Source organism: Sylvia atricapilla, chromosome 30 (assembly GCF_009819655.1).
Source record: "Sylvia atricapilla isolate bSylAtr1 chromosome 30, bSylAtr1.pri, whole genome shotgun sequence".
Classification (NCBI taxonomy): domain Eukaryota; kingdom Metazoa; phylum Chordata; class Aves; order Passeriformes; family Sylviidae; genus Sylvia; species Sylvia atricapilla.
This window is the reverse complement of record NC_089169.1, coordinates 1205605-1233183: the sequence shown is the minus strand read 5'-3', so window position 1 is coordinate 1233183 and position 27579 is coordinate 1205605. Positions and strand designations below refer to the sequence as shown.

Here is a 27579-nt window from a genome sequence, read left to right as displayed (position 1 = left end):
ATCCGAGCCCAGATCCAGCTGTTGCATCTCAATGAGGATGGGGACCGAGGGACCCCCGGGCCAGCTACAGCTCTGGGGCTCCGAAGGGACACTTCTGGTGCCTCCCGCTCGGAGGAGATGCGGCCGGAGGCAGCGATGTGATGTGACTCGCATCGCCCCGGCAACGCGATCCCGCGGGGAATCGGAGAAGGCAGGAGCTGTGCCAGAGGAGGAGAGAGCCGATTGTGCCAAGCGCCGAGCAAAATCCCGCTGGTTTCAGTGGCACAGCCAGGGAAGGTGGGAAGAGAGTCGGGGCTGAGCTTCCATGCTCTCCACAAAACCATTTCTCTTTTCATGGCTTGTCGAGCCCATTCTGTACGCGCTTTTTTTTCTTTTTTTTTTCTTTTTTCTCTCTTTTCTTTTTATGATGCAAATCCTTTTGTTTCTGTTCCGCTGAATGGGGTAAGAACCTGAAACCCGCCGGTTTTTAAAGGCGTGTAGTGCTGGATGCAGGAGTCAAGCCGAGAAGGATGAAGAGACATTCCCTTTCACATTTTGCACAATAAGTAGAAGATAATCAGTGACTGTGCACTTTAGCTGAATAGTTTCAGCCAAGCGCTCAATAACTCTGGTTATTGCCCTGAAAAATCACGGAAAGGGATGGAGCACCCTGATCAGTCATGGTGCAGAGAGCATGGAAATGAAGGGGAAATATCAGTGTTAAATAAACCTCTGTGTTTGATCGGGCAGCAAATTTGAATGGCAGCACAAGAATCCTGAAATGGTTTGGGAGGGAAGGGGCCTGAAATCCCACCCAGTGCCACCCTTCCCACGGCAGGGACACCTCCCACTGTCCCAGGCTGCTCCAAGCCCCATCCAGCCTGGTCCTGGGCACTGCCAGGGATCCAGGGGCAGCCACAGCTTCTCTGGACACCCTGTGCCAGGGCTCCTCACCCTCCCAGGGAGGAATTCCTTCCCATTCCCTATTTAACTCCCCTCTGTCAGTTCAAAGCCATTCCCCTTTGTCCTGCCCCTCCAGGTCCTCTCCATTTTTTAATTTTTCTTTTTTTGGTGGGCTCCTTCAGGTGCTGGAAGGCTGCATTTTTAGCTCACCCTGATTATCTCAACCCTAACTCCTGCGGGTCATTCATCACCTGCAGAATCCTGCTGGTTTCTGGTAATTTTATGTCTTCAGCACCTTCTCTCTGGCTGCCACTGGTGAGCCAAACGTTGGAATCAACTCTCCAGAGCAGAGCTCTGGCCAAGCTCAATACACGTGTGTGTTCCAGTCCCTCTGTCCCCAGTGTGACAGGAAGAGCTGAGCCTGTCCCTGCTGAGCCTGGGACAGTCCCAACTGCACCTGGATTGGTTTTGTCCCAGGTGGAGCTGGAGGGAGGCAGATTTTAGTGTTAACTCTGGCCGTGTTGGAGGAGGCACACGAGATGCTCCAAGAGCAGGGGACATTGTGACATCCCAGAGCAGCTGCTGCTGCCCCAACCCTGACAAGTGTCCAGAGCCAGCTTGGATGGGGTTTGGAACAACCTGGCCCAGTGGGAGATGTCCCTGCCCAGAGCAGGGAGTGCGACTGGGTGTTTTAAGGTCCCTTCCAACCCCAAATCATCGTTGTGTGATCCTCACCGCCGAGTGCCAAGGAACGCTCCACTGGCCACGTTCCTTTGCCAGGGTCATCACCCACCTCTTGGGCTGAAACCTCCCCGCAGATGGGACCTGAAACTCGTTCTGAGACACCTGCAGCAGCTCTGGAAATGGGTTTTTGCTGCTCGGGGAGCTCTGGAGGAGAGCAGAGAGCGGCTTAAGGCTGGGATCTGTTGCTGGGGAAACTCAGCCTGGGGCTGTTTGGCCTTTGCTAAAGCCGTGGCTCCGTGCCCAGCAATGCTGTTCTGGGTGCTGTTGATGGGCAGCTGCAGAAAAACAAACCCCAGAAGCCAAATCCCAGCGCTTGAGGGAGAACTGCTGTGTCTTGCATGGGGCAGGATGGACAAAAACATTCCTGGAGGATTCAGCTTTGACCGGGGGACCAGGAATGCTTCTGAGTTACAAACCCCGGAGTCGAATTGCTTCTTTTTGTGCCCATGTAGTGTCCTTTCTCCTCGCTTAGATCCAACTTAATGATATCTGATCATGCCAAATTATACCAAATTATATCAAATTATACCAAATTATACCAAATTATAATGCTGTGTGGGTTACTGAACGTTTTGGGATGGAGGAGCAAAGGCTTAAGTGAAAAGTGTTATCATGGAATGGTGGAGTGGGTGAGTTGGGAGGGACCTTAAAGCTCATCCCATTCCACTTTCTGCCATGTGCAGGGACACCTTCCACTGGCCCAGGCTGCTCCAAGCCCTGGGCACTGCCAGGGATCCAGCCCCAGCTGCTCTGGGCACCCTGTGCCAGCCCTGCCCACCCTCCCAGGGATGGATTTCTTCCCAGCATCCAGACTGAACCTCCTCTCTGTCAGTTTGAAGCCACTCACCCTTGTCCTGTCACTCCAGACCTTTATAAATAGTCTCCCTCCATCTTCTTTGTTGGTTCCTTCAGGTGCTGGCTGGCCACAGTTAAATCACCCTGAATCCTTCTCTCTTCCAGGCCTAATTTCATTTCATACTTAATGTGCCAGGAGTCTGCTGTGGTTCTTTATTCCACCGAGGTTTATTCTGTGTGTGCTTTTTCCTTATGCACATTTTCAGCAGAAATGCATATTTATAGAAGCAAGTCCTTGGAGTGTTCAGTCGTGTTGGTTGTTGCCCACGGTCACACACGGCAAAGGCAGCGAAATTAAAGTGATTTAATTTTTATTTGCACGCTCAATGTGCGTTAACAAATTCAACATACAAGGTAGCATTACAGAATGTAGGTTAGCTTATAGCATTATGCAGTTTCACACAGGTTGAATTAGGTTTTTTTGCCTTTTTACTTTTTTTTTTTTAATTTTATTTATTATTTTTTTTCCACACAAAGTTGTAACTGTCCAAGTTCATTTTACAATAGAAGACACAAGGTAAAGAATAACCACACCTGGGAGATTTTACAGTGAGTCCGCTGTCACTTACTGTCTATTTTATGTTTTAAAAAATATATATCTGCACATTTTCAGTTTCCTATTATTCCAGAAGAGTGTTGGAGCTACTCCTACCTGCCCGATAGCCTAAGTCTATTTACCCTGAGCATGTTTCCTTGACAAGAAATTCATCTTTCCTGTGCAACTAAAGGAATCTTAAGATCATCTAGGCTTAATCATGCTTTTCACACCGAAGGGAGAAGGGAATTTTGTTGCTGCTGTTAGTCCTGGTCAGATCTTTGGAGTGGTGTTGGAAAGCATGTTCCGAGAAAAAGTCGTGACAGTTGCTTGAATTGCAGCAACACAATCGCTTAGTGCAAAAAAAAACTAGGATTGAAAGAGATCTATAGCAATTTCCAAGGGGGAACTTGTTCTCTGGGCTGTGGCTCTGAGCCACAGAGGTCAAGTTAGAAAAGATTTAAGACACTGATAAAATCTACTACAACCTCAGGCAGAAATCCTGGCCATGGGGATGGGTGAAGGGGGAACAAAGTCCACGCTTGTGTCTGCTGAGAAATGGAGCTGCAGCCTCCAGGAGCCACAGCCTGGGAGGGAGGGGCCAGTGAGTGAGAAAAAAATCAGCTTTCCAAAAATAATGCCTTAGGAAGAGATGCCAAAGTGGTGGCAGCTCACAAAGTGCTGTCTGTTCATACAGAGCTGCTGCCTCGTGGGGAGCCAGGAGAGCCTCGCTCAGTTATTCCCATTTCAGGGAGGAGACGGTGAAAAGGATCATTTTTTTTTCCAACAGGGATCTAAAATTCAGCAGTCAAGTCCTGTAAGTAGGCAAATGATCTTAATTTTGAAATAATTCCAATCTGTTATTTGCATTCCTATTTGCATCCCCCAGGGCTCAGAGCAGACTGGCTGCCTGGGAGCAACCAAAAGTTTCCCAAAAACCTGGGGCTGTCGAGGGGCCTCTTTGCAAACCCAATTTTTACAATTTCTACTTCTACATTTCTGCTGGAGAGCTCAGGAACAATTTTAGTTGTAATTATTCCTGCTCAATTCACCAAGACTGGTTACCATGAATTATTTGCTGCCAGTTATCCCCCTTATCTGTGCCCTGCCTGGGCTGTGGCCAGAATACCCAAATCCAGTTACGTGCCAGGATGCTCTGCTTGCATCCAAAGGCACCACCAGATCTCAGGCAGCTGCTGCCAAATTTTATGAACTTGTGCAGGGTTAAAGCAGCCTGAGGTGCTCAAGGTCCCTCTGGTCAGGAACATCTTTCCCCTTGCAGGTGGTTCCCAGACTCAGAAGTCAGTCAGGATTTCAGGATTCCCCCAGGCACCCTTGAAACTCCAAATCTGGCACATTTTTAGTGCCAGCCTTTGCCCTGGGTTTACTCCTCTTTTGGGAGCTGGCTCTTAGGTGACTGAAGGATGATGTCTAATGCAAATTGACTCCAGCATGAATGAAGGGAAGCTTTGTCACCTTTTCATGGACAAGCTCTGCCTCTAGGACCTTTCCCTATCCCAGCTTTGTTTTGCCATTAAACAGAAATTATCAGCCAGGTAGAATTGGACATTTAATATTTAAGAGTTTCCTTACCAATCAGTGTTTTTTTTGGGCCCTTCATTCACAGACAGGATTAAATAAAATGAAACTGAGCAGGATTTCCCCAGTCAGTTCCTACAGTCTGTGAGATCCTGCCTGTGTGACCCCCACGTGGCAAAAGCAACAGGATCAGTTTGTTGGGGTTTGGATTTTACAGTCCAGTCTTGGATGTTGTGACCTCACAGCTCCCCAAGCACATCACAACGACAAGGATTTCGGTGCCTGACACAGAACTGTTTCTTCTCTGGAGGCCAGTGCCATTTTCCCTGTATTTTCCTTTTGTGCCAGTGCAGAATTCTAACCCAGCTCTACATGGAAACGCTGTTGGGACTCCCAAACCAGCACAGAACAGAACTGCAAGAACCAATGGGCAGGCAAAACTAACAAGAAACTAGAGGTTAAACAGCAGAATTCAGAAACTTTGGGAGAAGCCTAATGAAGACAGGCCAATCGTGGTGAATACCAGCAAAGACAGCTCGGCACAAACACAACTTCCATAGTGACAGATAATTGTATTAAAACCTGCAACTTGATATTGGCAGTTATACTAATTTCAGTTTGTAGTAGGCATGCAATAGCGTGATTACACTGTTATATATATTCGTGGTACCTCTTTTATTTTTTTTTTTTCCTCCATTATTATTTATTCCCCATCTTTTTTTTTTCTTTCTTTTTTTTTTCCTTTTTTTAAATTTTTTTTTTTTTTTACCTAATGCTCCTTAGAATTTTAGTGCCCTGCAAAAACCACATCACTAAGAGAACCAATCAGCCGCTGCTGCTTCTCAACGAAAAAGGAGTTTAGTCCTACAGCTAAACCAAGGTTTAAGTCTGTCCTAGAGGGGGGGCGGTGCTCAGTTTGGCTCAGTACTCGCTCAGGCTGTGCCATTTGGCCACGGCTTTCCTGGGGCTGTCGCAGACCTGGCGCCAGTGCTCGGCGCCCGCCGCGCTGCCGCTGTGCGCGCCCAGGATCAGCCGGCCCACCACCTCGTTCTTGGTGGTGCGGTCGAAGTCGATCACCAGGAACTCGATGCTGATGTCGGGCAGCAGGTCCACGGGGATGTCGTAGATGAAGGACTCGTTGAAGACGGGGTTCAAAGTGCACTTCTTGACGTGGGTCTTCTTCTTGGCGATGCGCTTGCGGCCGTAGTAAACGTTCACCTTGACGTAGGGGTCTGCTGGAGGGGAAGAGGAGGAACCAATGACACGGCCCAGGACAGCTCCAGCACGGGCTGGGAATCACTGTCACAGACTGGTTTGGGCTGGGAGAGACTTAAAAAAATCCCATTCCACCTCTGCCGTGGGCAGGGACACCTCTCACTATCTCAGGTGGCTCCAAGCTGGTGCTGGACACTGCCAGGGATGGGGCAGCTTCTCTGGGCACCACCCAGCTCAGGGAGAAACATTCCTCCCCAATCTCCTGTCTGGCAGTTCGAAGCCGTTCTCCCTTGTCCTGTCACTCCAAACCCTCATAAATAATCCTTCTCCCTGTTGCCTCCTTCCAGCGCTGGAAGGGCACAGCGAGGTCACCCCAAATCCCTCTGCTCCCCAGACTGACCACCCCACCCTTGTTCAGAGCCCAGCAAAAAGCTCAGGCAGTTTCAGTGATGTGCAGATGGGAAATGCTGCCAGTAGAAGGTACTGGGAAAGAATAAAGTTTAAAACAAAGCCTCCCTTTTCCCCCCAGCCCTCAGGCAGCTGCTCTTGATGCAGACACTGGTGGAGGATTACAATCAAGATACCAGGCACTGAGGGGTTTTCTTTTTTTCATTCCACACAAGTTTTGAAGCTGGAAGCCAGTGCCCAGATGGCACTGCCTCTTTTTCACCTTTTTTTTTTTTTTACCCAGCTGAAATGGGTTTATGCATAATACAAAGATCATATAAATAAACAGTGTTAGTCACAAGATTCTGCAGGTAGAACATCACTGAAAATTTTATCTTGTGGTTGGAGACTACACATGCTCAGCTTTTTTTTTTTTTTTCCTTAAAAAAAGAGTAAAATGTAGGGCCTACAATAATTAAGCCAAGTCTGCATTTGTCTGCATTCCCTCTGAGGTGCCCAGGAGAAAGCTGCAAAACCAGGACTACGCTTGCTCTCAGTCAGGCTGTTACTGAATCTCAAGTTGATTCCAACCATTTCCCCATAATCCCAAAGGAGACTTTGCTGAGGGGATTCAGGGGTGTGAAAATCTGTGAAACAGGAAAACCAGAGCAGCTGCTCTGCTCATCTCTTCAAACAACACAAGAACAAACCTGGCAAAACCAGCAAACTGAAAACACCCAAAATACCAGGCCAGAATTATCTCTAATTCCTCCTCTCCAGTCTGTCACTGCTCCTTGTCACATTTGTCCCCCTCCTCTTCCAGGGGCAGGGCCTGAGGTAGACACAGCCAGCCATGGAAATGGTGCTGCCCAGGGCCACAGAGCCACAGGATCATGGAGTGATGGAGTTTGGAGCAGCCCATGGAGTGCCATCTGTGCCCCACCTTGTCCCCAGCCCAGAGCTCTGAGTGCCACCTCCAGGAGCTCCTCAGACACCTCCAGGGATGGGCACTCCAAACCTCCCTGGGCAGTTCCAAGCCCTGAGCACCCTTTCCATGGGGAAATTCCTGCTGCTGTCCACCCTGAGCCTCCCCTGGCCCAGCCTGAGGCTGTTCCCTCTGCTCCTGTCCCTGTTCCCTGGAGCACAGCCCGACCCCCCGGCTGTCCCCTCCTGTTGGGGACTTGTGCAGAGCCACAGGGTCCCTCCTGAGCTCCTTTTCTCCAGGCTCAGCCCCTTCCCCAGCTCCCTCAGGAATTCTCCAGCCCCTTCCCCAACTTTGGACACACCCAAGCCCCTCAAGGTCTTTCTTGAAATGAGGAGCTCAAAACTAACCCCAGGATCAAAAATCTTCAGCTGAAGCAAGGGAAAAGGCCCTGCAAGTGGATTTGGGGATTTAATTTCTCTTTTTCCCACACACTCAGAGCTGGAGAAAATAGCTTCTACCTGAGAGGCCGGTGATGTCCATCTTTGGCAAATGCCTGGCTTTCAGCACCACCACAGTCATTCTCTGTGCCACGGGCTGGTAGGACAGGGACACCTGCAGCTCCCCTCTGCTGATGCACTTCTGGCAGGGTGAAACACACAGAACTGGTTAGGACAAGGGGGTCTCAGACACAGGAGCAGTTTCTGGAGGTCCCCAGAATTTCCCTTCCTGGTGCTAAATGCCTGAAGAGTGGGAAATGAGCCACTTTCTTGGTGCCTCAGCTGCAGAAGGGAAACAACCCCTGTGCTCAGCCCACATCTGTGAGCATCCCCACAGCCTGGAGCTCTGCATTTCTAGGAGAGGAAACCTTCTGGGAGAGGAGTGGTCAAGGCTGCCTTTGGGGGTCTGTTACTGAAGGCTTCTGAGGGGTTTAGGAGCTCAAATTCTGATTTTTTTGTGAGGCTTTAGTAGCTGAGCCCCTCAGGCTCTTCAGGAGTGTCCTGACAATCTCACCATCAGTTCAGCAAAGCTACAGGGTGAAGATGAAAAGAAGATAAAACCAGAGCAGGTTTTTGGTTTTTTTTTTCTTGGATCTCAGTTAAACCTGCTGTGCATCCTTTCAAAGAATAACATTGCATTAACATAACATTAAGATAATTAGTTTTGGTTTCCAGATGGTGTGTGTTAACTTCCACTGAGCTGGCACTAATTGAGATGGAGTTTATTTGCTGTCAAGGTGAACAGCACTAGTCAGGGGTGGGAATTTGTGTAGTGTCAGTCACAGAGCTGCTGGAACTTTGGGCTTTCTCCCAAACCTCCCCCTGCCCCATCAGGGAGCTGGCAGAGCAGAGGGTCACTGAGGCCCCAAGGAAGGGATTTTCTCCTTTCAGAACACTGAAGCACAACAGCAAATGCCCCATTCTGTGCTCTGAGGTGAAGTTGTGTCAATGCTCCTCTGCTCAGCATAGCAGGGAAAGTGCAGAGCCTGAACTTCAGCCTGGAAAATGTTCATTTTCAGTGGGTGCTTTCTTTTTATTGGAGTGGTTTCTGTGTGTTTAACACGAGGTTTTCAAAGGCTTGGAATCCCAGAATGATAACTATCCAACCAATGTGTTGGAAGGGATTCACATGGACCATGGAAGTCCAGCTGCTGGGAACTCAGTGCTTGTGCAAAATTTTGGGAGGAGAACAAATATAGGAGCAAGTTCCTGGGCCTGGAAGGGAAATGTTTGGAACTTTGGCTCCTTGGATACAGAAGAATACAACAGCCAAGGAGAGATTTTTTTGGGGGGGTGAGGATTATTATTAAGAGGTTTTAAGAGTTTTATTAATAACAGTTATTAAGAGTTTTGGAGTTCTTCTGGTATTTAGGTGTCCTTCCCCACGGCATGGGTTGGAATGAGATGATCTTGAAGGTCCCTTCCAACCCAAATCATTCTGGGATTTTGCTTCAAAGTCATTTTCAGTCTGTGACTGTCAGTGATAAGCTATTGGGAATGTTCCCCAGGGTGGAATGCAGGCCTGGCTTGGGTCACTGGGTCACTCCTGGGTGTTGAGTGCAATTCTGTATCCCAGATTTTGAAACCTCCTGAGGGATTTTGTTCAGTGATGGCTGTTTTGGCACCGTGGAACGATGCAGATTTTTCAAGCGTGCACATCTGGCACCAGGGTAAATCAATTTTGGATTAGTAACAAATGTTAAATTATTTACATCCTTAATTAAAATTATTTATATTTGAATCTATTTTTTCCTCTATTTTTAATCTATTACTTCTAAGAGATCCAGTCAATGCACTGAAAAGAAATATTACAGACCCTGAACCAGCCACTTGCTTTATCATAATGTAAAGCATCCCTAGAACTGAAAAACAGCAAAGTAATTACCAGAATTCTTGTTTTCCTGAGGTCATTGACATAGAATCTCCTATAAATAATACTATTAAAAAAAAAAAAAAAACAACAGAAAAGCCCCCACCCCATAAAGCAGAAACATTTCAAGTTAAATAATGCCATTCTAGGACAGAAGGAAGGATTTTATAGAGCCCAGGAACGATTTCCAAGATGTTGCAGCAATAAATGAGCCAAACTACCTTTTGCTTTTGAACCTGGGAGATGGGAAGCAGAAACCAACTAAGCAAGAGGATTAAAATCTGAAGTACTCCTCCTCTGCCTCCTCCTCCTCTTAAGCACACAAACATCTGCTCCAGAGCTCTCATCCCTTTGTTTACAACACCAGACACTAAGAGTGGAATTCGTTTCACCCAAATTTCAGATGTCTGCATTTTGTTCCCGATCCAACCCATCCTGGGTGGGATTCCTGGGAGCTGATTTCTGCTCCAGGACCAGGGGAACCCACTCAGGCTCTGCTGACACATTTTACTGCCACAATTCAGGTGTAAATAATCCCAAGTAGAGGGGTCTAAACCGGTCAGATCAGAGAAACCTCCCTCTCTTAGTGAGGTTTGCAGATCCATGTCCTGTTCTCACATCAGCTTTTATTTGGAGATGAGAATTTGCCTTTTTTCTTGGCACCATCCATCAATAACATTCACCACTCTTGTGATTCAGCAGTGACAAAACCTTATCCCAGTGCCATCACCACAGAGCAGAGAAACGCCCAACTAAAACCACACCAAAAAAAAAAAAATGCATCTGGGGTAAAAAACAGGCTTCACTGCTGAGGATCTGCATTATTCCTGCTCATAAACCATAGCAACTCCCGGCCCAAAAGCTCTGAGATCAAACACAAGGCAAAGAGTCACCTTAGATGGAAGTGACTTACTTGGATGTTCCTTTTGAGGATCTCCCTGGTGAGCTGGACTTTCCCAGTGCTGGGATCCACCCCTGCCAGGGGCACCATCACCTCCCCGATCACGTCATCGCGGGAGAAGCGGTCGAAGCTGAGCACGAGGAAGTGCAGCACCAGGTCCTGCAGCTGGCTGTAGGGGATCCCGTAGAAGGTGAAGGTCTCGTCGAACACCGGCTCCAGGGTCTTGCGGAGGACTCGGGTCTTGACTCGGTGCCTCTTGTCGGGCAGAATTGTCATCTTGATGTAGGGGTCGGAGCTCTGGGTGTGCTCGTCCATCACGGGCAGCCCGTGAGCCTCCTGGATGGTGACCACCAGCGCCTTTTTGGGGAAGTTGTAGTCCACTGAGAAAGTCAGGTCGCCCAGCATGACGTCGTCGCCCGGGGAAGAGGGAGAGGAGGTTTTACTCCCTCCCGGAGTGAGGCTTTGATCTGGGCTCAGTTCATCTCCATAATCGACTTTGATGGGGAGCTGGTCGACGTGGGGGGGTCCGTCCAGAGCCTTGTCAGGACCCACGAGCCCCGACTCAGCAGCATCCACCAGGAGATTCCCCCTGGTGCCCTCCTTGGCCGGGCCGCTCTTGTCTCTCCGGATCCGGTTGATTTTCTTCTTGTTGCTCAAGGTCTCCGGGTAGATGCTGATGCCTTTCAGCATGTGAATGAATTTGTAAGGGGGAGTTTTGTGCTTCTTTTCTGCTTGCTGGTGACAGCACGTCCACACAAAGACTGTGGCTGAGACGGAAACCACCAGGACGGTGGCTCCAATGAGTCCTGCCACCACGGGAGACACATCTGTGGGAAGACAAGGCGGTGAGGAGCGAGCTGGGGGCTCAGCACACCTGGCTGCATGCAGATCTACACGGTCCTGTCGTGCTCCTGAGTCTGAGATCTGCCTCTCACAGCTTCCCCAGACATGGCTTCTAGCTCTAAATTGATTTCTCACACTCCTAAGGCATGCCTGACCTGTGTTCCATGAGCTAAGGAGCTCAAACTGTTGATTGCCTTATCTTGCCAAACCCAGCTCCTGCATCACCAGCATCTCCATAGGAACGCGGGCTCTTGATGTGCAGGAAGCTTTTTTTCTTTTATTTTTTTAATGCCCTGTTCAGGAACGTTACACAATTCTATTTTCACAACAGGGAGGGAGTAATAAATATGGCCATAATGCTGCATCTGAGATACCCTTCATTAACGATTTTTAAAATGGTTGTTTTGCCCTGACCCTTGTGGCTGAGGCCAAGGGGAAACATGAAATCTCCCATGGAAATCCAGTGTCCAAACCAACAGACAGAAAATCCTGGGTTTGGATTTAGGGATTATCTTACATATTCTAGATTTTATGCCAGCTGTGTTAATCAGTAATGGCAAAGCAGAATAAATAAATAATAATAATAAAAAAAACACATTCATTTTTATCTGCTTATTTGCTAATGGATGACTTGGGAGAAGTTTTACCGAGGCACAGAATGAAACCAGTGGGGCTGAGCTCCCCAGCACACTGCACTGACATCTTCCAGCAAGTCTGAGAGGACTGAAAGAATGAAGTGGATGGAGAGCACATGGAAGAGGAGATGCAAAATGAGCTGGGGTTGTTCAGTCTTAAAAGAGGAGAAAAAGGAGGGGATTTTTTTGTAGTCTTCAGTCTCTTGGTGGAAGGTTTTAGGAAGGTAGAGCCAGGCTCTTCATGCAACTTATTTTTTTATTCATGGTTTTAATGCCATTTTGTTTCATTTTTTTTGGAAGCCAGCAAACAAACAAACAAAAAGCCCTCTAACTCTATGTCTCTCTTTTTCACAAATTGTACAAACCACTCCTTTACCAAAACCCCTTGTCACGACAATCATGGCCGTATGAGATAGCTGGTTATAAAAAGGTAAACTTGTCTCATTTCCCTCTTCATTCTGTACCACAAACAGGAGGAAACAATCTTCTAACCTCATCCCTGAAGCTACAGAGAGCACCAGGAATTTGGATTTTCTTGATTCTTCCCACATCATCATTCACTGAGGCTAACAGGCTGTAAACTGAGCACCTGACAGATTCAGGGAAGATTATTTTGCCTGCTCCCAAAACTGGAAAAACCACTTTTAGTTAGAAGCCTATCTGACCTGCAGCTGGGATCTTTGGCTCTGATGACTGATTCCACAGAGAAACTTGTCCCAGGTCTCACTGCAGAGCATGGGATTGAATTAACTAAAGCAAGAAGAATTCATAATATTGACAAAACACCGCCCCAAAAACCCAACTTCAGTTTGTTGTTTAATGTTCCCTCTTTGATATGAGGCAAATGGTCTTTAACAGCTCATTTGGAGACAGCTCAGCTTAAAAGGCTTTGGTGGATGTGTAAGAAAAAATGCTGAAACTTCATTCTTATTCTTGCTTCTTGGTTTGTGTTTTGTTTCTCCTGTGTCCTCACAGGATCAGCTCTTGTACCTTCATTTCCTGCACCTCTGATGGGACAATTTCAGAAGCAGCACCCAGCAGTGACACCAGAAAGCACCAAATAAATCTTTTCTCTCACTGAATTGTTGTAACTCTACAAGTTATTTCGACTCTAAATATTATTTCGAGCCTTACATTTGGCTCCCATGATGTTCTGTGGCAAAGAGCTCCTCAGCCTCGTGACATGGCTTGAGGTTTGCTGTGTCCCATCTCATCCAGTGCCTCAGTTACTCCCAGTCCCCCTTGTCCTGGCTGAAGGCTCCTATTTATGTAACCATTCCATCCATCCATTAGTCCTGTCTCCATAATTCCCTATGCTGATCCACAGCTGCCTAAACCAAATTTTGGTGAAGATTTTGCAGCTTTCAGAGCACTCCCCGTGCCCAATGTCCACCTGAAATGGCAGCACAGCCTGACACCTCCCTCCAACACAGCAGAACTTTGCTTTTTCAGCCAAACTTTGTGGAAGAGCTCTTTGTTCTGACGTGACGCCACAATTCGACCAAAACAAAATCAAAAAAAGCACTGAAAACCTCCTTTTAAACCCGCCGTTTGCTAAGGGCACCCCGATGATGGCCAGTGGTTAAATGGTGACAGCACGTGGCTCTGGGATCCCAGCAAACACAAGGTGAGAGGGAAGCGGGTGCGTTTTCCATGAGATAAACGGCGCTGGATGGAGGAATATCCCTGACTAGTTCGGGAATCAGAGGAAAAGCAGCCCCAGGGGCCGGAGGGTGGGAGGAGAAGCTCAGCGGGTGCTGCAGGACCGGCGGGGACAGCGCTTTGGTTGCTCAGCGCTGGAGGAACCCCCGGCGCCGCGCCTCCGCCCTCCTCACCCGCCTCGGGGCTGCACCAAAACCCATCCCAAAGCCGGGCCGGCGCGGCGCTGAGCCGGGCTTGGAGATGCTCCAGCGGCCCCGGGGCCGGCTCCCAGCTCCGCCGGCGCTCGGCGCCGCCGCCCGAGCATCGCCCGGTGCCCCGGGCGGGCCCCGCCTTGTGCCGCCGGTGCCGGTGCCGCAGCCGCCCCGGGGAGCGCGAACAAAGGCCGGGGCGCGGCGCGGCCCGGCACAGACATCACGTCATCGGGCCGGATCGCACCTGCCACCGGCCCCCGCTCCGCCACCGAGCGCCGGGCCCGGCCCCGCCGCCGCGGCCCGGCGCTGCCACCGCCCCGGCGGCGATCGGCGGCGGCTCCGCGGGGAGCAGCATCGCCGGGCCGGCGGGGGCGGAGGGACCGGGCCCGGGGGATGCCGAGGGGCTGAGAGACGCCGAGGGGCCGGGGGATGCTGAGGGGCCGCGGCCGTGGGGCGCGGAGGGCCCGGCCCGGCGCTCCCGTCCCCGCCGCGGCCAGAGCGGGGCCGAAGCCGCCGCGCACGGCCCGGCCCCGGGGGCGCCTCTCGGGGCCCCGCCGCCACCCGGCCGCACTCACCGAAGCCGGGGTGGACACTGGTGATCTCGGCCATGGCCCCGCCGAGGCCGGGCCCGCGGGGGTGCGGGGCCCGGTGCGGAGGATGCTCTGGCGGCCGGGATGCAGGAGCTGCCGACTGGTCCCGCTGCGGCGCTCGCCCCGCCCGGCCCCGCCCCGCCCGCCGCGGCCCCGCCCGGCCGTGACTCGGCAACTGGCGGGGCTCCGGGCACCGAGCCGCGGGGCGTGTGCCCGCTCCGCCTGAGCCCCGCTCCCACCGGGAGGCGACGGCACCGCAGTAGCGGGCGGAGCGGGCTGTGCTCCACGGGGAGAGCCCCGACGGCAGATGCGGGCGGGGGGCTTGCGGCGGGCAGCGGCGCCGTCGGGGTGTGTGTGTGTGTGTGTCTCTGTGTGTGTGTGTCTCTATACGTGTGAGGAACCGGACCGGCGGCGCTGCCCACTGAAGATGGCGGTGCCCGCGCTCGGTGCCCCCCCACCCCCGGCCCCGCCTCACCGGGGCTCCGCCGGGAACCGGCCGCGCATGCGCGGGGCGAGTCGCGGCCGCTTCCGCTTCCTGCGCGGGGAGCGGGAGCGGGCGGCCCGAGCGGGGCCCGCAGCAGCCCCCGAGCGGCCCCGCGGCCGCCATGGCGCTGGCGCTGAAGATGTTGCCTTGCAAAAAGCGCAGAGCGGCGGCGGCGGGGCCGCCCAGCCCCAGGGAGCGCGGGGAGGACGCGGAGTTACCCGGAGGTTCCGCCGGTACCGGCGCTGCCGATGGCGGTGGCTGTGGCAGGCCCGCGGGGAGAGGGCCCGGGGACGCCTCGCCGAAGGGCGGGAGGAAACCTCCCGGGAGAGCGGCTCCGGGACCCGGGCAGGAGCTCCCTGCGGGGCCCGGCAGCCCGGCGGCGGCGGAAGGTACCGGGAAGGGGTGACTGCTTTGGGGCTCTGGGATTTTGTGGTGTTTATTTTGCTTTGGTTTTTTTTTTTTATATTTCTCCTAGGAAGTGTTATAGATTAGAATGAAAATGAGGTGTTTCCCGATGTTTTCTTATCCCTGGCAGTGCCAGAGGCCGGGTTGGACAGGGTTTGGAGCGCCCTGGAAGGTGGAAGGTGTCCCTGCCGTGACAGGGGGGATCTGGATGGGCTTTAAGGTCGCTGCCCACCCAAACCATTCTGTGACTATGGGAACGGGGCAGTCCGGCCTTGTTTCTTAGCCAGAGATGAGGGGACTGGAGCATCTCTCTTGTAAGGAAAGGCTGAGGGAGCTGGGGCTGTTCAGCCCGGAGAGGAGCCCTCAGCCCTGGGTGTCCCCGGGTGTCCCTGTCTGTCCCTGGGTGTCCCTAGGTGTCCCTGGGTGTAGGGAGGGGCAGAGCAGGCACAACTCGTGCCCTGGGCAGTGACCAGCTCTGAGCAGAGCCCAGAGGGGCTGTGGAGCTCCCTGCCTGGATGTGCCAGACCCATCTGGCCACAATCCTGTGCTCTGGGATGTCCTTGTCTGAGCAGGGAACTGACACCAGATGTGATCCTCTGTGATCATTCAGACTTGATGGATTTTGTGTTTCTCAGTCAGGATTGTTGTCTCTGGTTCTCATGCTGCTGTGATGAGCTCCCTGATTTGACTGTAAGCTGAGTTTGTGTCTGGAGGTGGAACAGGACAGTTCCCAGATGTTTTCTAGGCTGTGGGACCTGCCCAGAACAGGAGGGGAAGGGTTTGAGGGGTTTGTAGCCACCTCTGCAGCCATGTGGGTTCATTGGCCCACGGCTGGGAAAATGCATCCTAAACTGAACTGTTCCAGCTGGGAATGACCCCCTGGCTGTGCCTGCCCCTCCTGTGGCAGTTGCATTTGTACAAGAGGGGCTACAACCATGTTTTGAGCAGATCACCAGGTTCTGGCACTTGGCTCATGTGACAGGGGTGGGTTTGAGCGTGGCTGTGCCCAGCTGATAGTGAGGGAGCAAGGCTGAAATAGCTGGAATGAGATCTCTGTGCCTGAGTCTGTTTCCAGCAGGATGGAGCTGCTGCTGCCCTGTGCAGCTGCATCACACCCGTGGCTGAGTTAGGTTTGTGTAGTTGGTTTGATGTGTTTGAATGGGGAAGTCAATGGAAAATGAATGGGAAATTAATTTGTTAAGGTTAGGTGTAGCACAGATTTTGGTGTGTTAGCTTTGCTCTGTGTTTCCCTCTGGTGTATCTGGCTCCAGCTGTGTGTTGTGTTTCCAGGGAAAATCCCTAAGCTGTACACAGAGGTAGAAGTGAGTTCTCAGAGGGATCCCTATCCAAGTGAAAACCCTGCTGCAGTGCCAGAGTCTCCAGGGAAAAGCTCCCTGCAGGTGGCTGCCAGAAATCCCACCACGATGAAGCCACCAAAGAACACCAGAGCTGGTGAGTGGTCTCAGCAGGGTGATGAGGAAAATTTGGATTTGGGGCTGTTCATTCCCCTGGATAAATATTGTGACTGGTACAGCAAACTCTGGAATTGTGAAGATGTTGGGGGGCTGTGTAGGTGTGTGGGGGTTTTTTTTAGTTCCCATTTCGTGCTCCATAATTCAGTGTCTCAGTGAAGTACAGGTGTGACAGTAGACCTTGCTGGAGTTGATCTGCAATTTTTGGCTACTGAAATTCACTGCTCTGCTTCAGAGAAAATGATGATTCTTTTCTTTCTTTGAGTCAGCAAAGCAGGGAAAACACTTTTTAAGTCCTGGAAGCTGTAACCTGTTCTTGCTGTGTGGTACCTGGAGTTCTGCAGCATTGTTAAGGTGTAAAAAGGCTGCTGAGGCCATTCTAGAAATCATTCTGGAGGAGGTGGCAGCTGCGTGTCCTCCATGTGCTCGGGTACCTCAGTCAGGTCCTGCAGACCTTGAGTCCATCATTCAAAAGCCTTTCTGGTTCTCATGGCTGCTTCTGTTTGGGTGGTTTCACATCAGCTGATGGAAGCTTTGCTGTCTCAGTAGCTGCAGAATTCTGGTGTTTATTTTCAAACTCATCCTCTCACCACGTGCTGGATGCGAAGCAGCTGAGGTTTTTAGATTCCATTTCTGCTGCTTTTCAGAGGGGCAGGATGGGGAGGACGTGGAGAGGAGGAAGAGGAGGAGGAAGGCAAGCAAAAGGAAAAGAGAAGGGAAAAGCCTGGAGGAGGAGGGCTCCTTGTCCTGTGATATCAAACTGGACGAGTCCCTGGATCGCACCCTGGAGGATGGAGCCAAGCAGCACAACCTGACCGTGGTCAACGTGAGGAACATCCTGCACGTGAGTCTGGGGTGGCTCTTGGATTCCTCATTCCTGGTCAGCACCCACGGCCTGATCTCTGCTGATAAATCCACAGAGAGGGACTCCCCTGAATAAATCTGTGAAGATGTGTCATGGGTTAACATCTGTGACGTGATATGGCTGGATCATGTGGTGTCCCTGCCACTCACCTGCTTTGCCATCAGGTGTTGATCTCAATTTCCCCATGGCACCTGGGCCTGTTTTACATTTCCTGAGCAGCAGCAGCAGGAATAACTGAACTAAAATGATCCTTCTGGGCTCATGTGAGCAGCCTGTGAACTCTGTTTCCTTTTCTGAATGAGCTGTTTCTCCATAAATTTCTGATAGACTTCTAGTGGTGCTGACAGAAGTGCATCACTTTTAGTTAATGTCCATAACACAACTCTCAGTTAGAGAGGAGCTGCCAGAAGAGTATTTGTGCTGTCACAGCTTTGGGGTGAATCTTTGACTCTGCACTTCTGTTGAGTCTTTTCAGTTCAACCCAAACTGTGATCTGGAGAGAAATAGGATTTCTTTTCCCTCAGAATCAAAAATCATACCTTTTGTTTTCCCTTGCAGCTAGAATTTTTCAATTCCAGGTAATCTCAGATATTCCCTTTTTGCCATCCCTATGGCAAACAACCTGAGGGCTGCCGTGGTTCTTTCAGGCAGATTCCTGGATTCCTGTGCAAGTGCCCCCAGTTAATTCCTTTCTCTCTCATGTGCTGAGATTCCTCACAGTCACCTGCCTTCCCTGGAGCCTGATGGAGGCATTCAGAAAATGCAGGCTGGGACACTGTGTCTCTCCTGCTTTCCCTCATTTCTCCTAAACATGGTCAGTGTTTGCTGAATGCAGTAGCACAGTTTTTTTTAAAGACTGGATATTACTCTGTACTTTCTCCAGAGATTTACCCCCTTGTTTTGGGAGCCTGTGAGTGCTTAAAGATTGAAGTTTAATTGAGATGTAGGTTTTCTGTTGCAGCTTCACAGCAGCATTTCTCCTGTGGCTGGGATCAGCACGTTTTACTGATTACATGACATGACTGATTACTGATATCAGGGAAACTGGTGTGGGCTTTTGTTTTGACTGTTTTCTTTCTCTTTGTTGGGAATTGATTCTGGGGAGAATTCACAGAAAATGTAGTGCAAATGTTTTAATCACTGCTGTGCTGCTTTAAGTTTTACTGCCTGATTTCTGAACAATCATTTTTGCTACAGTGTAATTACAAAACCTATTGAGCACTGAGTATTTCCCCATCATATTTCCAGGCAGTTTATTGTGATACTTGTTATATTGTCTGTTTCTCTTTAACAAACATCCTGGGTTTGTGTGTTCCTTTAGGAAGTGATCACAAATGAACACGTGGTGGCAATGATGAAAGCAGCCATCAGTGAGACAGAAGATATTCCTTTGTTTGTAAGTAAAAAGCTTGCTCAGTTTGCTTTATCAGTTGCTCCAAATGCATAAAGCCTTCCCACTCTGCCTTCCTGGGCCATAATGGGATGTGAGGAGAAGAGGTAGTGCAAATAAGTAACTTCCCTCTTATAATAATTTGATATCATTATCAGATTTGCCACTTGGATGAAGTGAGTAGTGTCTGAGTGTAAATTACGAAACAGAAAGATTGAGGAGCTATTTTTGAGGTCATTGTGGTGATGTCTGAAAGGTAATTTAAAGGTAGTGAGTTTAAAGGTAATGAATTTAAAAAAAGAGAAAAGCTTCAGAGTAAAGAGTTGCTGGGGAAAATCTGTCATTAAGGAAAAGACTGAATTTGTTGGTGTTGTCTTGTTTTAAACTCTCAGGAGCCCAAAATGACTCGTTCCAAACTGAAGGAAGTTGTGGAGAAAGGAGGGGTAAGTAAATCATCTGCTTTTCCTGTTGCACCTTCCCCTTCCCAAGGGGCAGCTCCAGCTTCTGCTCTTTGTGACAGTGACAGGACCCAGGGAATGGCCTGAGCTGTGCCAGGGAGGTTTAGGTTGGATATCAGGAAAAAGCTCTTTCCCCAGGGAATGGGCACAGCCCCAAGGCTGCCAGAGCTCCAGGAGTGTTTGGACAATGTTCCCAGGCACAGGGTGGGATTGTTGGGTGTCTGTGCAGGGCCAGGGGTTGTCCCTTCCAACTCAGCCTGTCCTGTTATTCTCCGAGTGCTTTTGGTGGTGTCACCCTCTAAGAGAAGTGTAAATGTGGTTTGAGTCTTGAAATGAAAAGAATCAGTTAAGACAGTGTTTTAAAAAAGGATTCATTTGAGCTGAGCAGCACAGAGCCAGGTCAGGGTTGGGAAGGGCAGTGAATTCCCAGTGTCCATTGTCCTGGAGTCGATCCCATGGGAGGTTTGAAGGCTTTTGTTTGAGCTCTGTTGTTGTGTGGCCGCTGTGGAGATCAGGGTCACAAGTTCAGGTGCTCCTCACATCGATGAGATTGACCCTGCCTGTGTGACACAGCCCGAGTGTTTTTTCTGTCCCCAGGTGATTCCAACATGGAATATTTCTCCAATTAAGAAGGCAAACAAGATGAAGGTAAGTGAATTTTTGCTGGGAAAGGGGAGACCTTGTTGGAGGCTTCCTGCTGAGGTAGAGATCTTTTGGAGAGCTGGAGCAGACTCGTATATTAAAACCATCTCAGAGCTGGTGTCTGCTCAGGCAGTTTCTATCAGATAAATACTAAATCATTTGTGCCTGTTCTTGCACCTCCTCAAACCACTTGCTTTCCTTTGCCAAACTTTTAGTAATTTTTTTGTTTGTTTCTTCAGGGTGTTTCCTCTGTTTGAAATATTTGCTCTGACTGTGCACCCTTAGAGTGCAGTTCCTCCTCCTGCCTGTTAACAGTGGTCACCCTCTTTCTCTTGTGTGTAGCCACCTCAGTTTGTGGACATTCCCCTGGAGGAAGATGATTCCTCTGATGAAGAATACCAGCCTGATGATGAAGATGAGGATGAGACTGCAGAAGAGGTAAATGTGTGTTCAGCACACAGAGCTCTGTGCCTGAGGCAGGAGAACACTCTTTATTTTAACACGTGGACATTTGTAAGTCATCCAGGACCTTCCAGTAATCATTCTTCAATGCTCTACTATTAATTTGGCTGAAAGAGAGTCTTTGAAATGTTCTTTTGAGCAGTTATTGATTGTGGCATGATGGTTTGAGGGTGTCCTGCCTCTGTTGCCCTGCAGAGCTTGCTGGAGAGTGATGTGGAGAGCACAGCTTCTTCTCCTCGTGGAGCCAAGAGGTCCAGGACAAGGCGCTCCTCTGATGAGGAAGGAGGGACACTCTGTGAGGTAAAGCTGGAGGAAACAGTCGTTGTTCCTAATTTATTAATCCAACCCCAAAACCACATATCAATTCCTAAAGCTGTGGGGACATTCCAGCTGCTGAGTGGCTTTAGGGTCCCAATTGCCACGTTTCCGTGCACGAAGGGCTGAGTCTAAAATATAGCTCTGGAAAGAAATGGAAACAGTTGTCAGTTCCTTAGATAATGATTATTTTTGTGGTCATTTCTGAGGAGTGAAGGAGAATGGCTTCCTGTGCTTGGCTTAGGAGCAGAAAGAGTTTAGTAAAAGGATAAAGGTGTTTGTGTGACTGTGCACAGTCAGAGAAGAGTGATAGGTGCAGTGTGATACAGGCTGAGGATCAACAAACAAGAATCAGAAAGCCCCTGGGAACTGACACTGGGGTCAAAAGCAGCAATATTGTACTGGTATTTCCACATTCTACTCACCATGAGTTTGTTTCTGGGAGGATTCTGCCATAGTAATTTGTGTTCAGGTTTATCAGCTCTGGTGATGTTGAAACTGATACTCAAATCTTCCAAATGTCTCCTTTCCAGCAAATCTTCATATTTCTTTGTACTTTCTGAAAACCAAAGTGAATGTAATAGGAAAAATCCATGTCCTTCTGTGAAGCATTTCGAGCAGAAGAAGAGATTTACTCTGTCCTTGGAAATTTCTGTTCTGAATATAACCTTTTAACACAAGGGCCTTTTTAATTAGATGGAGAAGGTCACAACACCTGTTAGACACATTAGTGCTGAAGTGGTTCCCATGGGACCCCCACCACCTCCCAAACCCAAGCAAACCAAAGACAGCACCTTCATGGAGAAGCTGCATGCAGTGGATGAAGAGCTGGCCTCGAGCCCTGTCTGCATGGACTCCTACCAGGTACAGTGCTGGGCTTGTTGGTTAAAATTTATTAGAGAGGAGGGGACTTCCTAGGTGTTTTCTGGGACTTTCTGGTGTTCTCTGCTCCTCTTTTTTTTGCATTTTGTTCTCCTCCTGTAACTTCAAACAATCAATGGAGCTCTGAACAGTCTGAGCTAGTGGAAGGTGTCCCTGCCCATGGTAGGGGATTGTAACAACATGATCTTTAAGATCCCTTCCCATCCAAACTATTCCATGAGTCTTTGATTCTGTGAAATTGAATCTCTGTAGTGTGCAGGACACTCAGAGGCAGCTGCTAAAAATATTGCTACTGACACAGACTTTTAGTTCCTTGTAATGACACTGTTAATGCTGGTAAGTCTCTCACTGCTGTTGTTTCAGCTGTTAAATGTAACTCTGTAACATTTACATAGCTAAAGAAAATAGTTTTCCTTTACAAAATTATCCTGTTGCCTTAGTTATGTTTTGCAGGCACAATTTTTACTGTTAACAGCTGAGGAATTTGGTTCTCAAGAGACCCAGTGTCCCATTTTAATACTGGGAGAAGCTTTACTGCCCTGTGTTCCTGGGCCAGAGACAGAGCTGGGCTGCTGCTCTAGATTAAAATCAGAGTAAAACACGAATGAAAGAATCAATTGCTAGTACAAACTGCTTCCTGGGTGGCAGATAAGAGTTGATAAATGAGCAATAATAGAGTTACACGTGTATTTATTAAGGAGAGCAGCTTGATGTGCGAAGTAGCGAAAGCTCAGCTTTCTCAACCTGCCGAATTAAACGATTCTCTGCTGCAGGAATTGAATAATTTTAGGGGTTGAGCTTGCTTGACCAGGCTAAAAATCCCAGGAAGGCCTTGTCTGTCCCTGCAGCCCCTGGAGGACAGCCTGATCGCCTTCAGGACCCGCTCCAAGCGGCCGCTGAAGGACGTGCCCCTGGGGCAGCTGGAGGCCGAGCTGCGCGCGCCCGACATCACCCCCGACATGTACGACCCCAACACGGCCGACGACGAGGAGTGGAAGAGGTGGCTCGGGGGGCTCATGAACGACGACGTGGAGAACGAAGGTACCTGGCACATGGGCAGGTGGCTGGGGGTAGGTGAATCCACGGATGGCTGGGATAAGGGATTCTGCCGATCTGGATATTTTAGAATATGGGGTTTTATTGGAAGGGTGGTGGGTAACAAGCCTTCAGCCGCCAGCCTGGGCTGGAGGGAAGTCCCAAAGAGAGAGAGAGAAAGCCCACACCCTCCTGTTCTAAGTGAGAAGGGAGCGAAAGAGCAAAGGGCAGGGGGAATGGAGTAGGAGAGAGCAAGAGTAGGGGGAAGAGGAAGGCTGAGAGCGAGCTAAGAGCAGCAGGAAGGAGAGGAGGAAGAGGTAAGAGAGAGAGGTCCTTGTTACAATCCATTATATCTCCTTTTGTGATGAATATTCTAATTTACAGTGACCAACGAACACAAGACACAAAATCCTATAGGATCTACATACAGCCTATAAGAACTACTATATCACCATACTGTGTTATATTTTAAACTCTAAAAACTACTCTTTAAACTTCTGTTTGCTACATTGACCTGTGGATCCCTCAGCCAGCAGAAAGGGATTGTTCAATCCAAAGGGATTCTCCTGCAGCTATTTAGACCATTGTTTTCAGGTTCTATAGTAACTAAGACTCAGTATCCTACAACTCAAAGTCAGCTTTCATTTCTATCCCGATTATAGGTTTCATATTTTCAGAATCTTTTGCTAAACAGTCATATTGATAAGGTTTCCCTGATTCATCTTCCCCAACAGCTGGGGACTGGGGGTTCTGTGGTTTAACCAGGCCAGGTGTTGGTGTTGCAGCTGGGAGGTGGATCCAGGCTGGGGATGAGGCGGAGGAGCGGCGCTGGGAGAAGGACCTGGGAGGTTCCATATGAGCTCAGAACTTTTCCTGAGCCCTGGGCTGATCCCCCAGTGTGGGAAAAGGGGGAATTCTGCCCCTCTGCCCTGCTCAGGTGAGAGCTGTACCTACAGAGCTGCCTCCAGCTCGGGGGCCCAGCACAGGAAGGATCTGGAGCTGCTGGAATCCGTCCAGAGGAGGCACAGGGATGATCAGAGAGATGGAGCAGCTCTGCAGGGAGGAAAGGCTGAGGGAATTGGGAATGTTGAGTCTGGAGAAGAGAAGGCTTTAGGGTTTGTTTCCAGGAACTGAAGGAGCTACAAGGAACACGGGGAGAGACAATTCCCAAGGGATGGAGTGACATGATGAGGGAGAATGGCTTCATACTGACAGGGAGGAGGTTTAGATGAGCTATTTGGAAGAAATTGTTCCCTGTGAGGGTGGGGAGGCCCTGGCACAGGTTCCCAGAGAAGCTGTGGCTGCCCCTGGATGTCTGGAAGTGTCCTGGGCCAGGTTGGACAGGGCTTGGAGCAGCCTGGGACAGTGGAGAGTGTCCCTGCCATGGGAGAATGACTGGGTGATTAATACGGAATTGCAGAGTCACTCAGTTGGAAGAGACCTTCAAGATCATTGAGTCCAACCCATGTCCTAACATTTCACCTGAAGCATGGCACCAAGTGCCACATCCAGTCCTTTTTTAAACACATCCAGGGATGGAGACTCCACCACCTCCCTGGGCAGACAATTCCAGTACTTCATCACTCTTTCCTTAAAACACTTTTTCCTACTATGCAATCTATATTTGCCTTGGCACAGCTTGAGACTGTGTCCTCTCGTTCTGTCAGTTCTGCCTGGAGAAAGGGACCAACCCCCACCTGAGCACAGCCACCTTTCAGGAAGTTGTAGAGAGTGATAAAGTCAGCTCTGAGTCTCCTTTTCTCCAGGATGAACAACCTCAGCTCCCTCAGTCGTTCCTCACAGGGCTTGTGTTCCAAGGTTCCTTCCCACCCAAACCATTCCGTGATTCTGTGTTGAAAGCCTGAAGCTTTGTTTTTTATTTATACATGATATTCTTGTCTCTAATTTTTAATTTTTCAACCCTGTGCATGAGTCTTGCAATCAGCTTTCCTCATCCTCCCCATGGCCCTTTGTGAGAGTTTTTGAACTTCAAGTGTCTCGCTTGTAAATAATTTACTCACCAACACACAGGAACTGGCAGCCACAAAGGGAAGTGGTGCATTTAACCTCTGATGCTCACCATTGATCCACCTGAATCCCAGTGTGTTGTGCTTGTTTGGGGCACAGTTTTTTGGGGTAGAAACAGTTCTTTTCTTTCTGAAAATAAACAGGAACAAACTCTGGGGCCCAGCTTCCTTTTTTTTCGTGTATTTACTGGTTGCTTACAGCTGTACAAATTGAATATGAAACAGAAACTGAAATTACACGACTTTACTCTCTAAATTTAGCTGAAACTCAGATCCCAGTGTATCAAGCCAGCTTTTCAGAATAGGGATGGTTGTAGGTCAGGGTCCTGACAGCTCAGTTTAAAAGGAGGATGGGTTTGATATTGCTCCCGTAAAAGAAGTATAGTTCATTTCCAGCAGTAATTCCAGCCCTCTTTGTGACAGGTCAGGCAGTGAGCAAAGAGCTGCTGCTCCTGGCAGCTGCTTAGTGCTGGGGCAAGGTAATGACAATTCAGAACCTATTTCTTTGTAGATGAAGCTGATGATGATGATGACCCTGAGTACAACTTCCTGGAAGATCTGGATGAACCAGACACAGAAGACTTCAGGAATGACCGTGCTGTGAGAATCACAAGTAAGTTCCACAGGAATTCCCTCTCCTTTCTTGCTGGCAGTAGTAATTCACTGGGAAAAGTGTTTTGTTGCAAGGATTTTTGCAGTGTAGGATATTAAGTAAAGATCTGCATGCTGGTTTGACCAGCTTTTGGCTTTCTGGGAATACCTGGAAGGATCTGAGCCTCAGGGGCAACACAACCTGAAGAACAATATTTAGGTACAGTACAACCTGAAATTAGATGACAACACATCCTGAAAGCTTCAAACAGTTCAGACTTGAATGCTTGCCTTGTGAATGAATTTGATTAAATTTTGAGGTCCTCACAGTCTTCAGCTTAGTTTTATAAACATATCACTTTCCATCTTTGCAACAAGCCACACTTGCTTTAGGTCTTACTGCAGATTAACATAACTTTAGAAATGAAAATTAGTTTTTATGTGATATTTTAGAATCCAGACAATCTCAGGTCAAGTTTTTTTGGGCCCAGCATTAAAAAAGGAATTATGAGTGTGTTTCTTTTTTTGGTCCTCTGTTTGCAAGAAGAAGATTTCCCTTTGGGAGAGAAATTCCTTAATTGAGTTGATATTATGACAGGATTGCTGAGTGTTTCTTGGAAAAGGAATCTCCATAATCCTTTTTAATTTTACTTGCAGAAAAGGAAGTGAACGAGCTGATGGAGGAGCTGTTTGAGACAGTAAGTGATAAACTGAGTGTAGCACTGAAGAATGGAGCTGTCAGATGTGACATGGGATCTGAAGGGGTGGCTCTGGGAATGCTCAGTGCTGGGGGTGTGCCAAGGGCTCTGCCATAACTGGATTGTTTCTAGCTTTAGGAGGGAAGGTCTGCAGGGTTTTCCTGTAGTGAAAGTGTGTGCTGAGAAGATCATAATGAGCTTAATTAGCCAAAGGTCAATTCATTCCTTGAGCTTTCTCCTCCTGACTTGCTCCGTGTTTGCTGCCAGTTCCAGGATGAGATGGGCTTCTCCAACATGGAAGATGAAGGGCCAGAAGATGAAGATGTTGTTACAGAGTCTCGGCCAAGTTTTAACACCCCACAGGCCCTCAGGTAGGAGCATTTGTTCATGGTCCTCATCTCTTCTGAGGAGAAGCCTCTGGTTGAGCCCAGCCATTTTTCTTCATGGGATTGGACAATTAAATTGATCCTTTTTCTTCTGTTTGCCACTGTTGACTTTACTGATTGTGATGCATCTGAAAATTAAAAAAAACAATGAAAAAAGTGACAGAAAGAGCAAGAGTGCCTGCACTAAGGTTGGTGCTGTTCTGTATCTCAGCTGAAAACAGATGTGTGAATGTGCCCCAGCAAGGCAGAATCTGCAGTGGGGAATTCTGTTCCTGCTTCTTCAGCCTCTGTGCTCTGTAGAGAACCATGGAATGGTTTGGGTTGGAAGGGAACTTAAAGCTCATCCCATGCCACCCCTGCTATGGGCAAGAACACCTTCCACTATCCCAGGCTGCTCCAAGCTCTGTCCATCCTGGCCTTGGACATTTCCAGGGATCCAGAGGCAACCACAGCTTCTCTGGGAACCTGTGCCAGGGCCTTACCACCCTCACAGGAAAGAATTTCTTCCCAAAATCTAATCTAAATCTCTCATCTTCTAATTTAAAATCATTCCCATGTCCTCTCAAAATCTGCCCGTGTAAAACTGTCACTGGCAGTGCTCAGTGGAGCAGGAGGTGGCACAGATGGGGTGGTTCCTCCAGGAAATGGGCAGAGACTCTGGATCTGCTGTGTGTGGGATCAAAGCTGTGCAGCACTTGTGCAAAGATTGTTCCAGCCTCAGTGGCAGCCACTCCTTGTGCTTGTGCTCTGTGCTGGTGTCTGTAGTGATGCAACATCATTGCAGAAAATGATCATTTTCTTTCCCTTTTTATTGCTAAGGGGAGGGCAGAGCTCCCTTTGCTCCCCTGATGTGATGGCAGGAGATGCTTGAGGAGCTGTTTTGTCCAAGTGTGTCACCTTCTCTTCTAATTAAACAGCTTGGATGTGTGTTGGCCTTTTCCAAGGAAAATGACTGTCTGAGAAAGCTGAATGACATGTCTGTGACGTTTGGACATTGGATTGTCATTTTTTGGTTAATACATAACAGCAACTGGAAGAGGAAAGGAACTAAAGCAGCTGCATCCCTGAAAATGTCCATGGCCAGGTTGGACAGAGATTGAGATTGAGTTGGATTGAGATGATCTTTAAGGTCCTTCCAACCCAAACCATTCCATGATGCTGTGATTTCTCTCTAGCTAATAATTCCACTGGGTTTC

At 49.1% G+C, this 27579-nt stretch overlaps 2 protein-coding genes across 5 annotated transcripts in view; one reads left to right on the top strand and one right to left on the bottom strand.

Moving 5' to 3' along the window:
• Nucleotides 1–5325: 5325 nt before the first annotated feature.
• SYT11 (synaptotagmin 11) lies at nucleotides 5326–14443 on the bottom strand. 3 transcript variants are annotated; one of them, XM_066337844.1, is made up of 4 exons: nucleotides 14257–14443; nucleotides 10363–11177; nucleotides 7601–7721; nucleotides 5326–5787 (listed from the first exon to the last, which is right to left on the bottom strand). In XM_066337844.1, exons 1-4 carry the CDS (start codon nucleotides 14288–14290, stop codon nucleotides 5477–5479), a joined length of 1281 nt encoding a protein of 426 aa, XP_066193941.1. In that variant the 5' UTR covers nucleotides 14291–14443; the 3' UTR covers nucleotides 5326–5476. The 3 variants fall into 3 exon arrangements, with proteins under 3 accessions (XP_066193941.1, XP_066193940.1, XP_066193939.1); XM_066337843.1 differs by having other exon boundaries at nucleotides 7598–7721; nucleotides 14257–14441; XM_066337842.1 differs by having other exon boundaries at nucleotides 5326–5790; nucleotides 14257–14440.
• A 359-nt stretch (nucleotides 14444–14802) lies between these two features.
• LOC136372944 (GON-4-like protein) overlaps nucleotides 14803–27579 on the top strand; it is a 28313-nt gene continuing 15536 nt past the window's right edge. The window contains exons 1-13 of one of the 2 annotated variants that reach the window (XM_066337838.1): nucleotides 14803–15144; nucleotides 16451–16612; nucleotides 17280–17476; nucleotides 18819–18893; nucleotides 19280–19330; nucleotides 19943–19993; nucleotides 20330–20425; nucleotides 20645–20749; nucleotides 21461–21628; nucleotides 22495–22687; nucleotides 25220–25321; nucleotides 25957–25997; nucleotides 26265–26368. In XM_066337838.1, coding sequence (XP_066193935.1) covers nucleotides 14877–15144; nucleotides 16451–16612; nucleotides 17280–17476; nucleotides 18819–18893; nucleotides 19280–19330; nucleotides 19943–19993; nucleotides 20330–20425; nucleotides 20645–20749; nucleotides 21461–21628; nucleotides 22495–22687; nucleotides 25220–25321; nucleotides 25957–25997; nucleotides 26265–26368 — 1613 coding nt within the window. In that variant the 5' untranslated portion in view covers nucleotides 14803–14876. Of the gene's footprint in view, nucleotides 15145–16450; nucleotides 16613–17279; nucleotides 17477–18818; nucleotides 18894–19279; nucleotides 19331–19942; nucleotides 19994–20329; nucleotides 20426–20644; nucleotides 20750–21460; nucleotides 21629–22494; nucleotides 22688–25219; nucleotides 25322–25956; nucleotides 25998–26264; nucleotides 26369–26517; nucleotides 26572–27579 lie in introns of those variants that run through there. The other variant, XM_066337839.1, reaches the window with a different exon arrangement.

Coding starts and splice junctions, on each gene's coding strand:
- SYT11 (XM_066337843.1), bottom strand. CDS start 14,290: ATGGCCGAGATCACCAGTGTCCACCCCGGCTTCG. Junction 11,178..14,256: donor CAGTGTCCACCCCGGCTTCG/GTGAGTGCGGCC, acceptor GTCTTCCCACAG/ATGTGTCTCCCGTGGTGGCA. Junction 7,722..10,362: donor TCCTCAAAAGGAACATCCAA/GTAAGTCACTTC, acceptor TCACCCTGCCAG/AAGTGCATCAGCAGAGGGGA.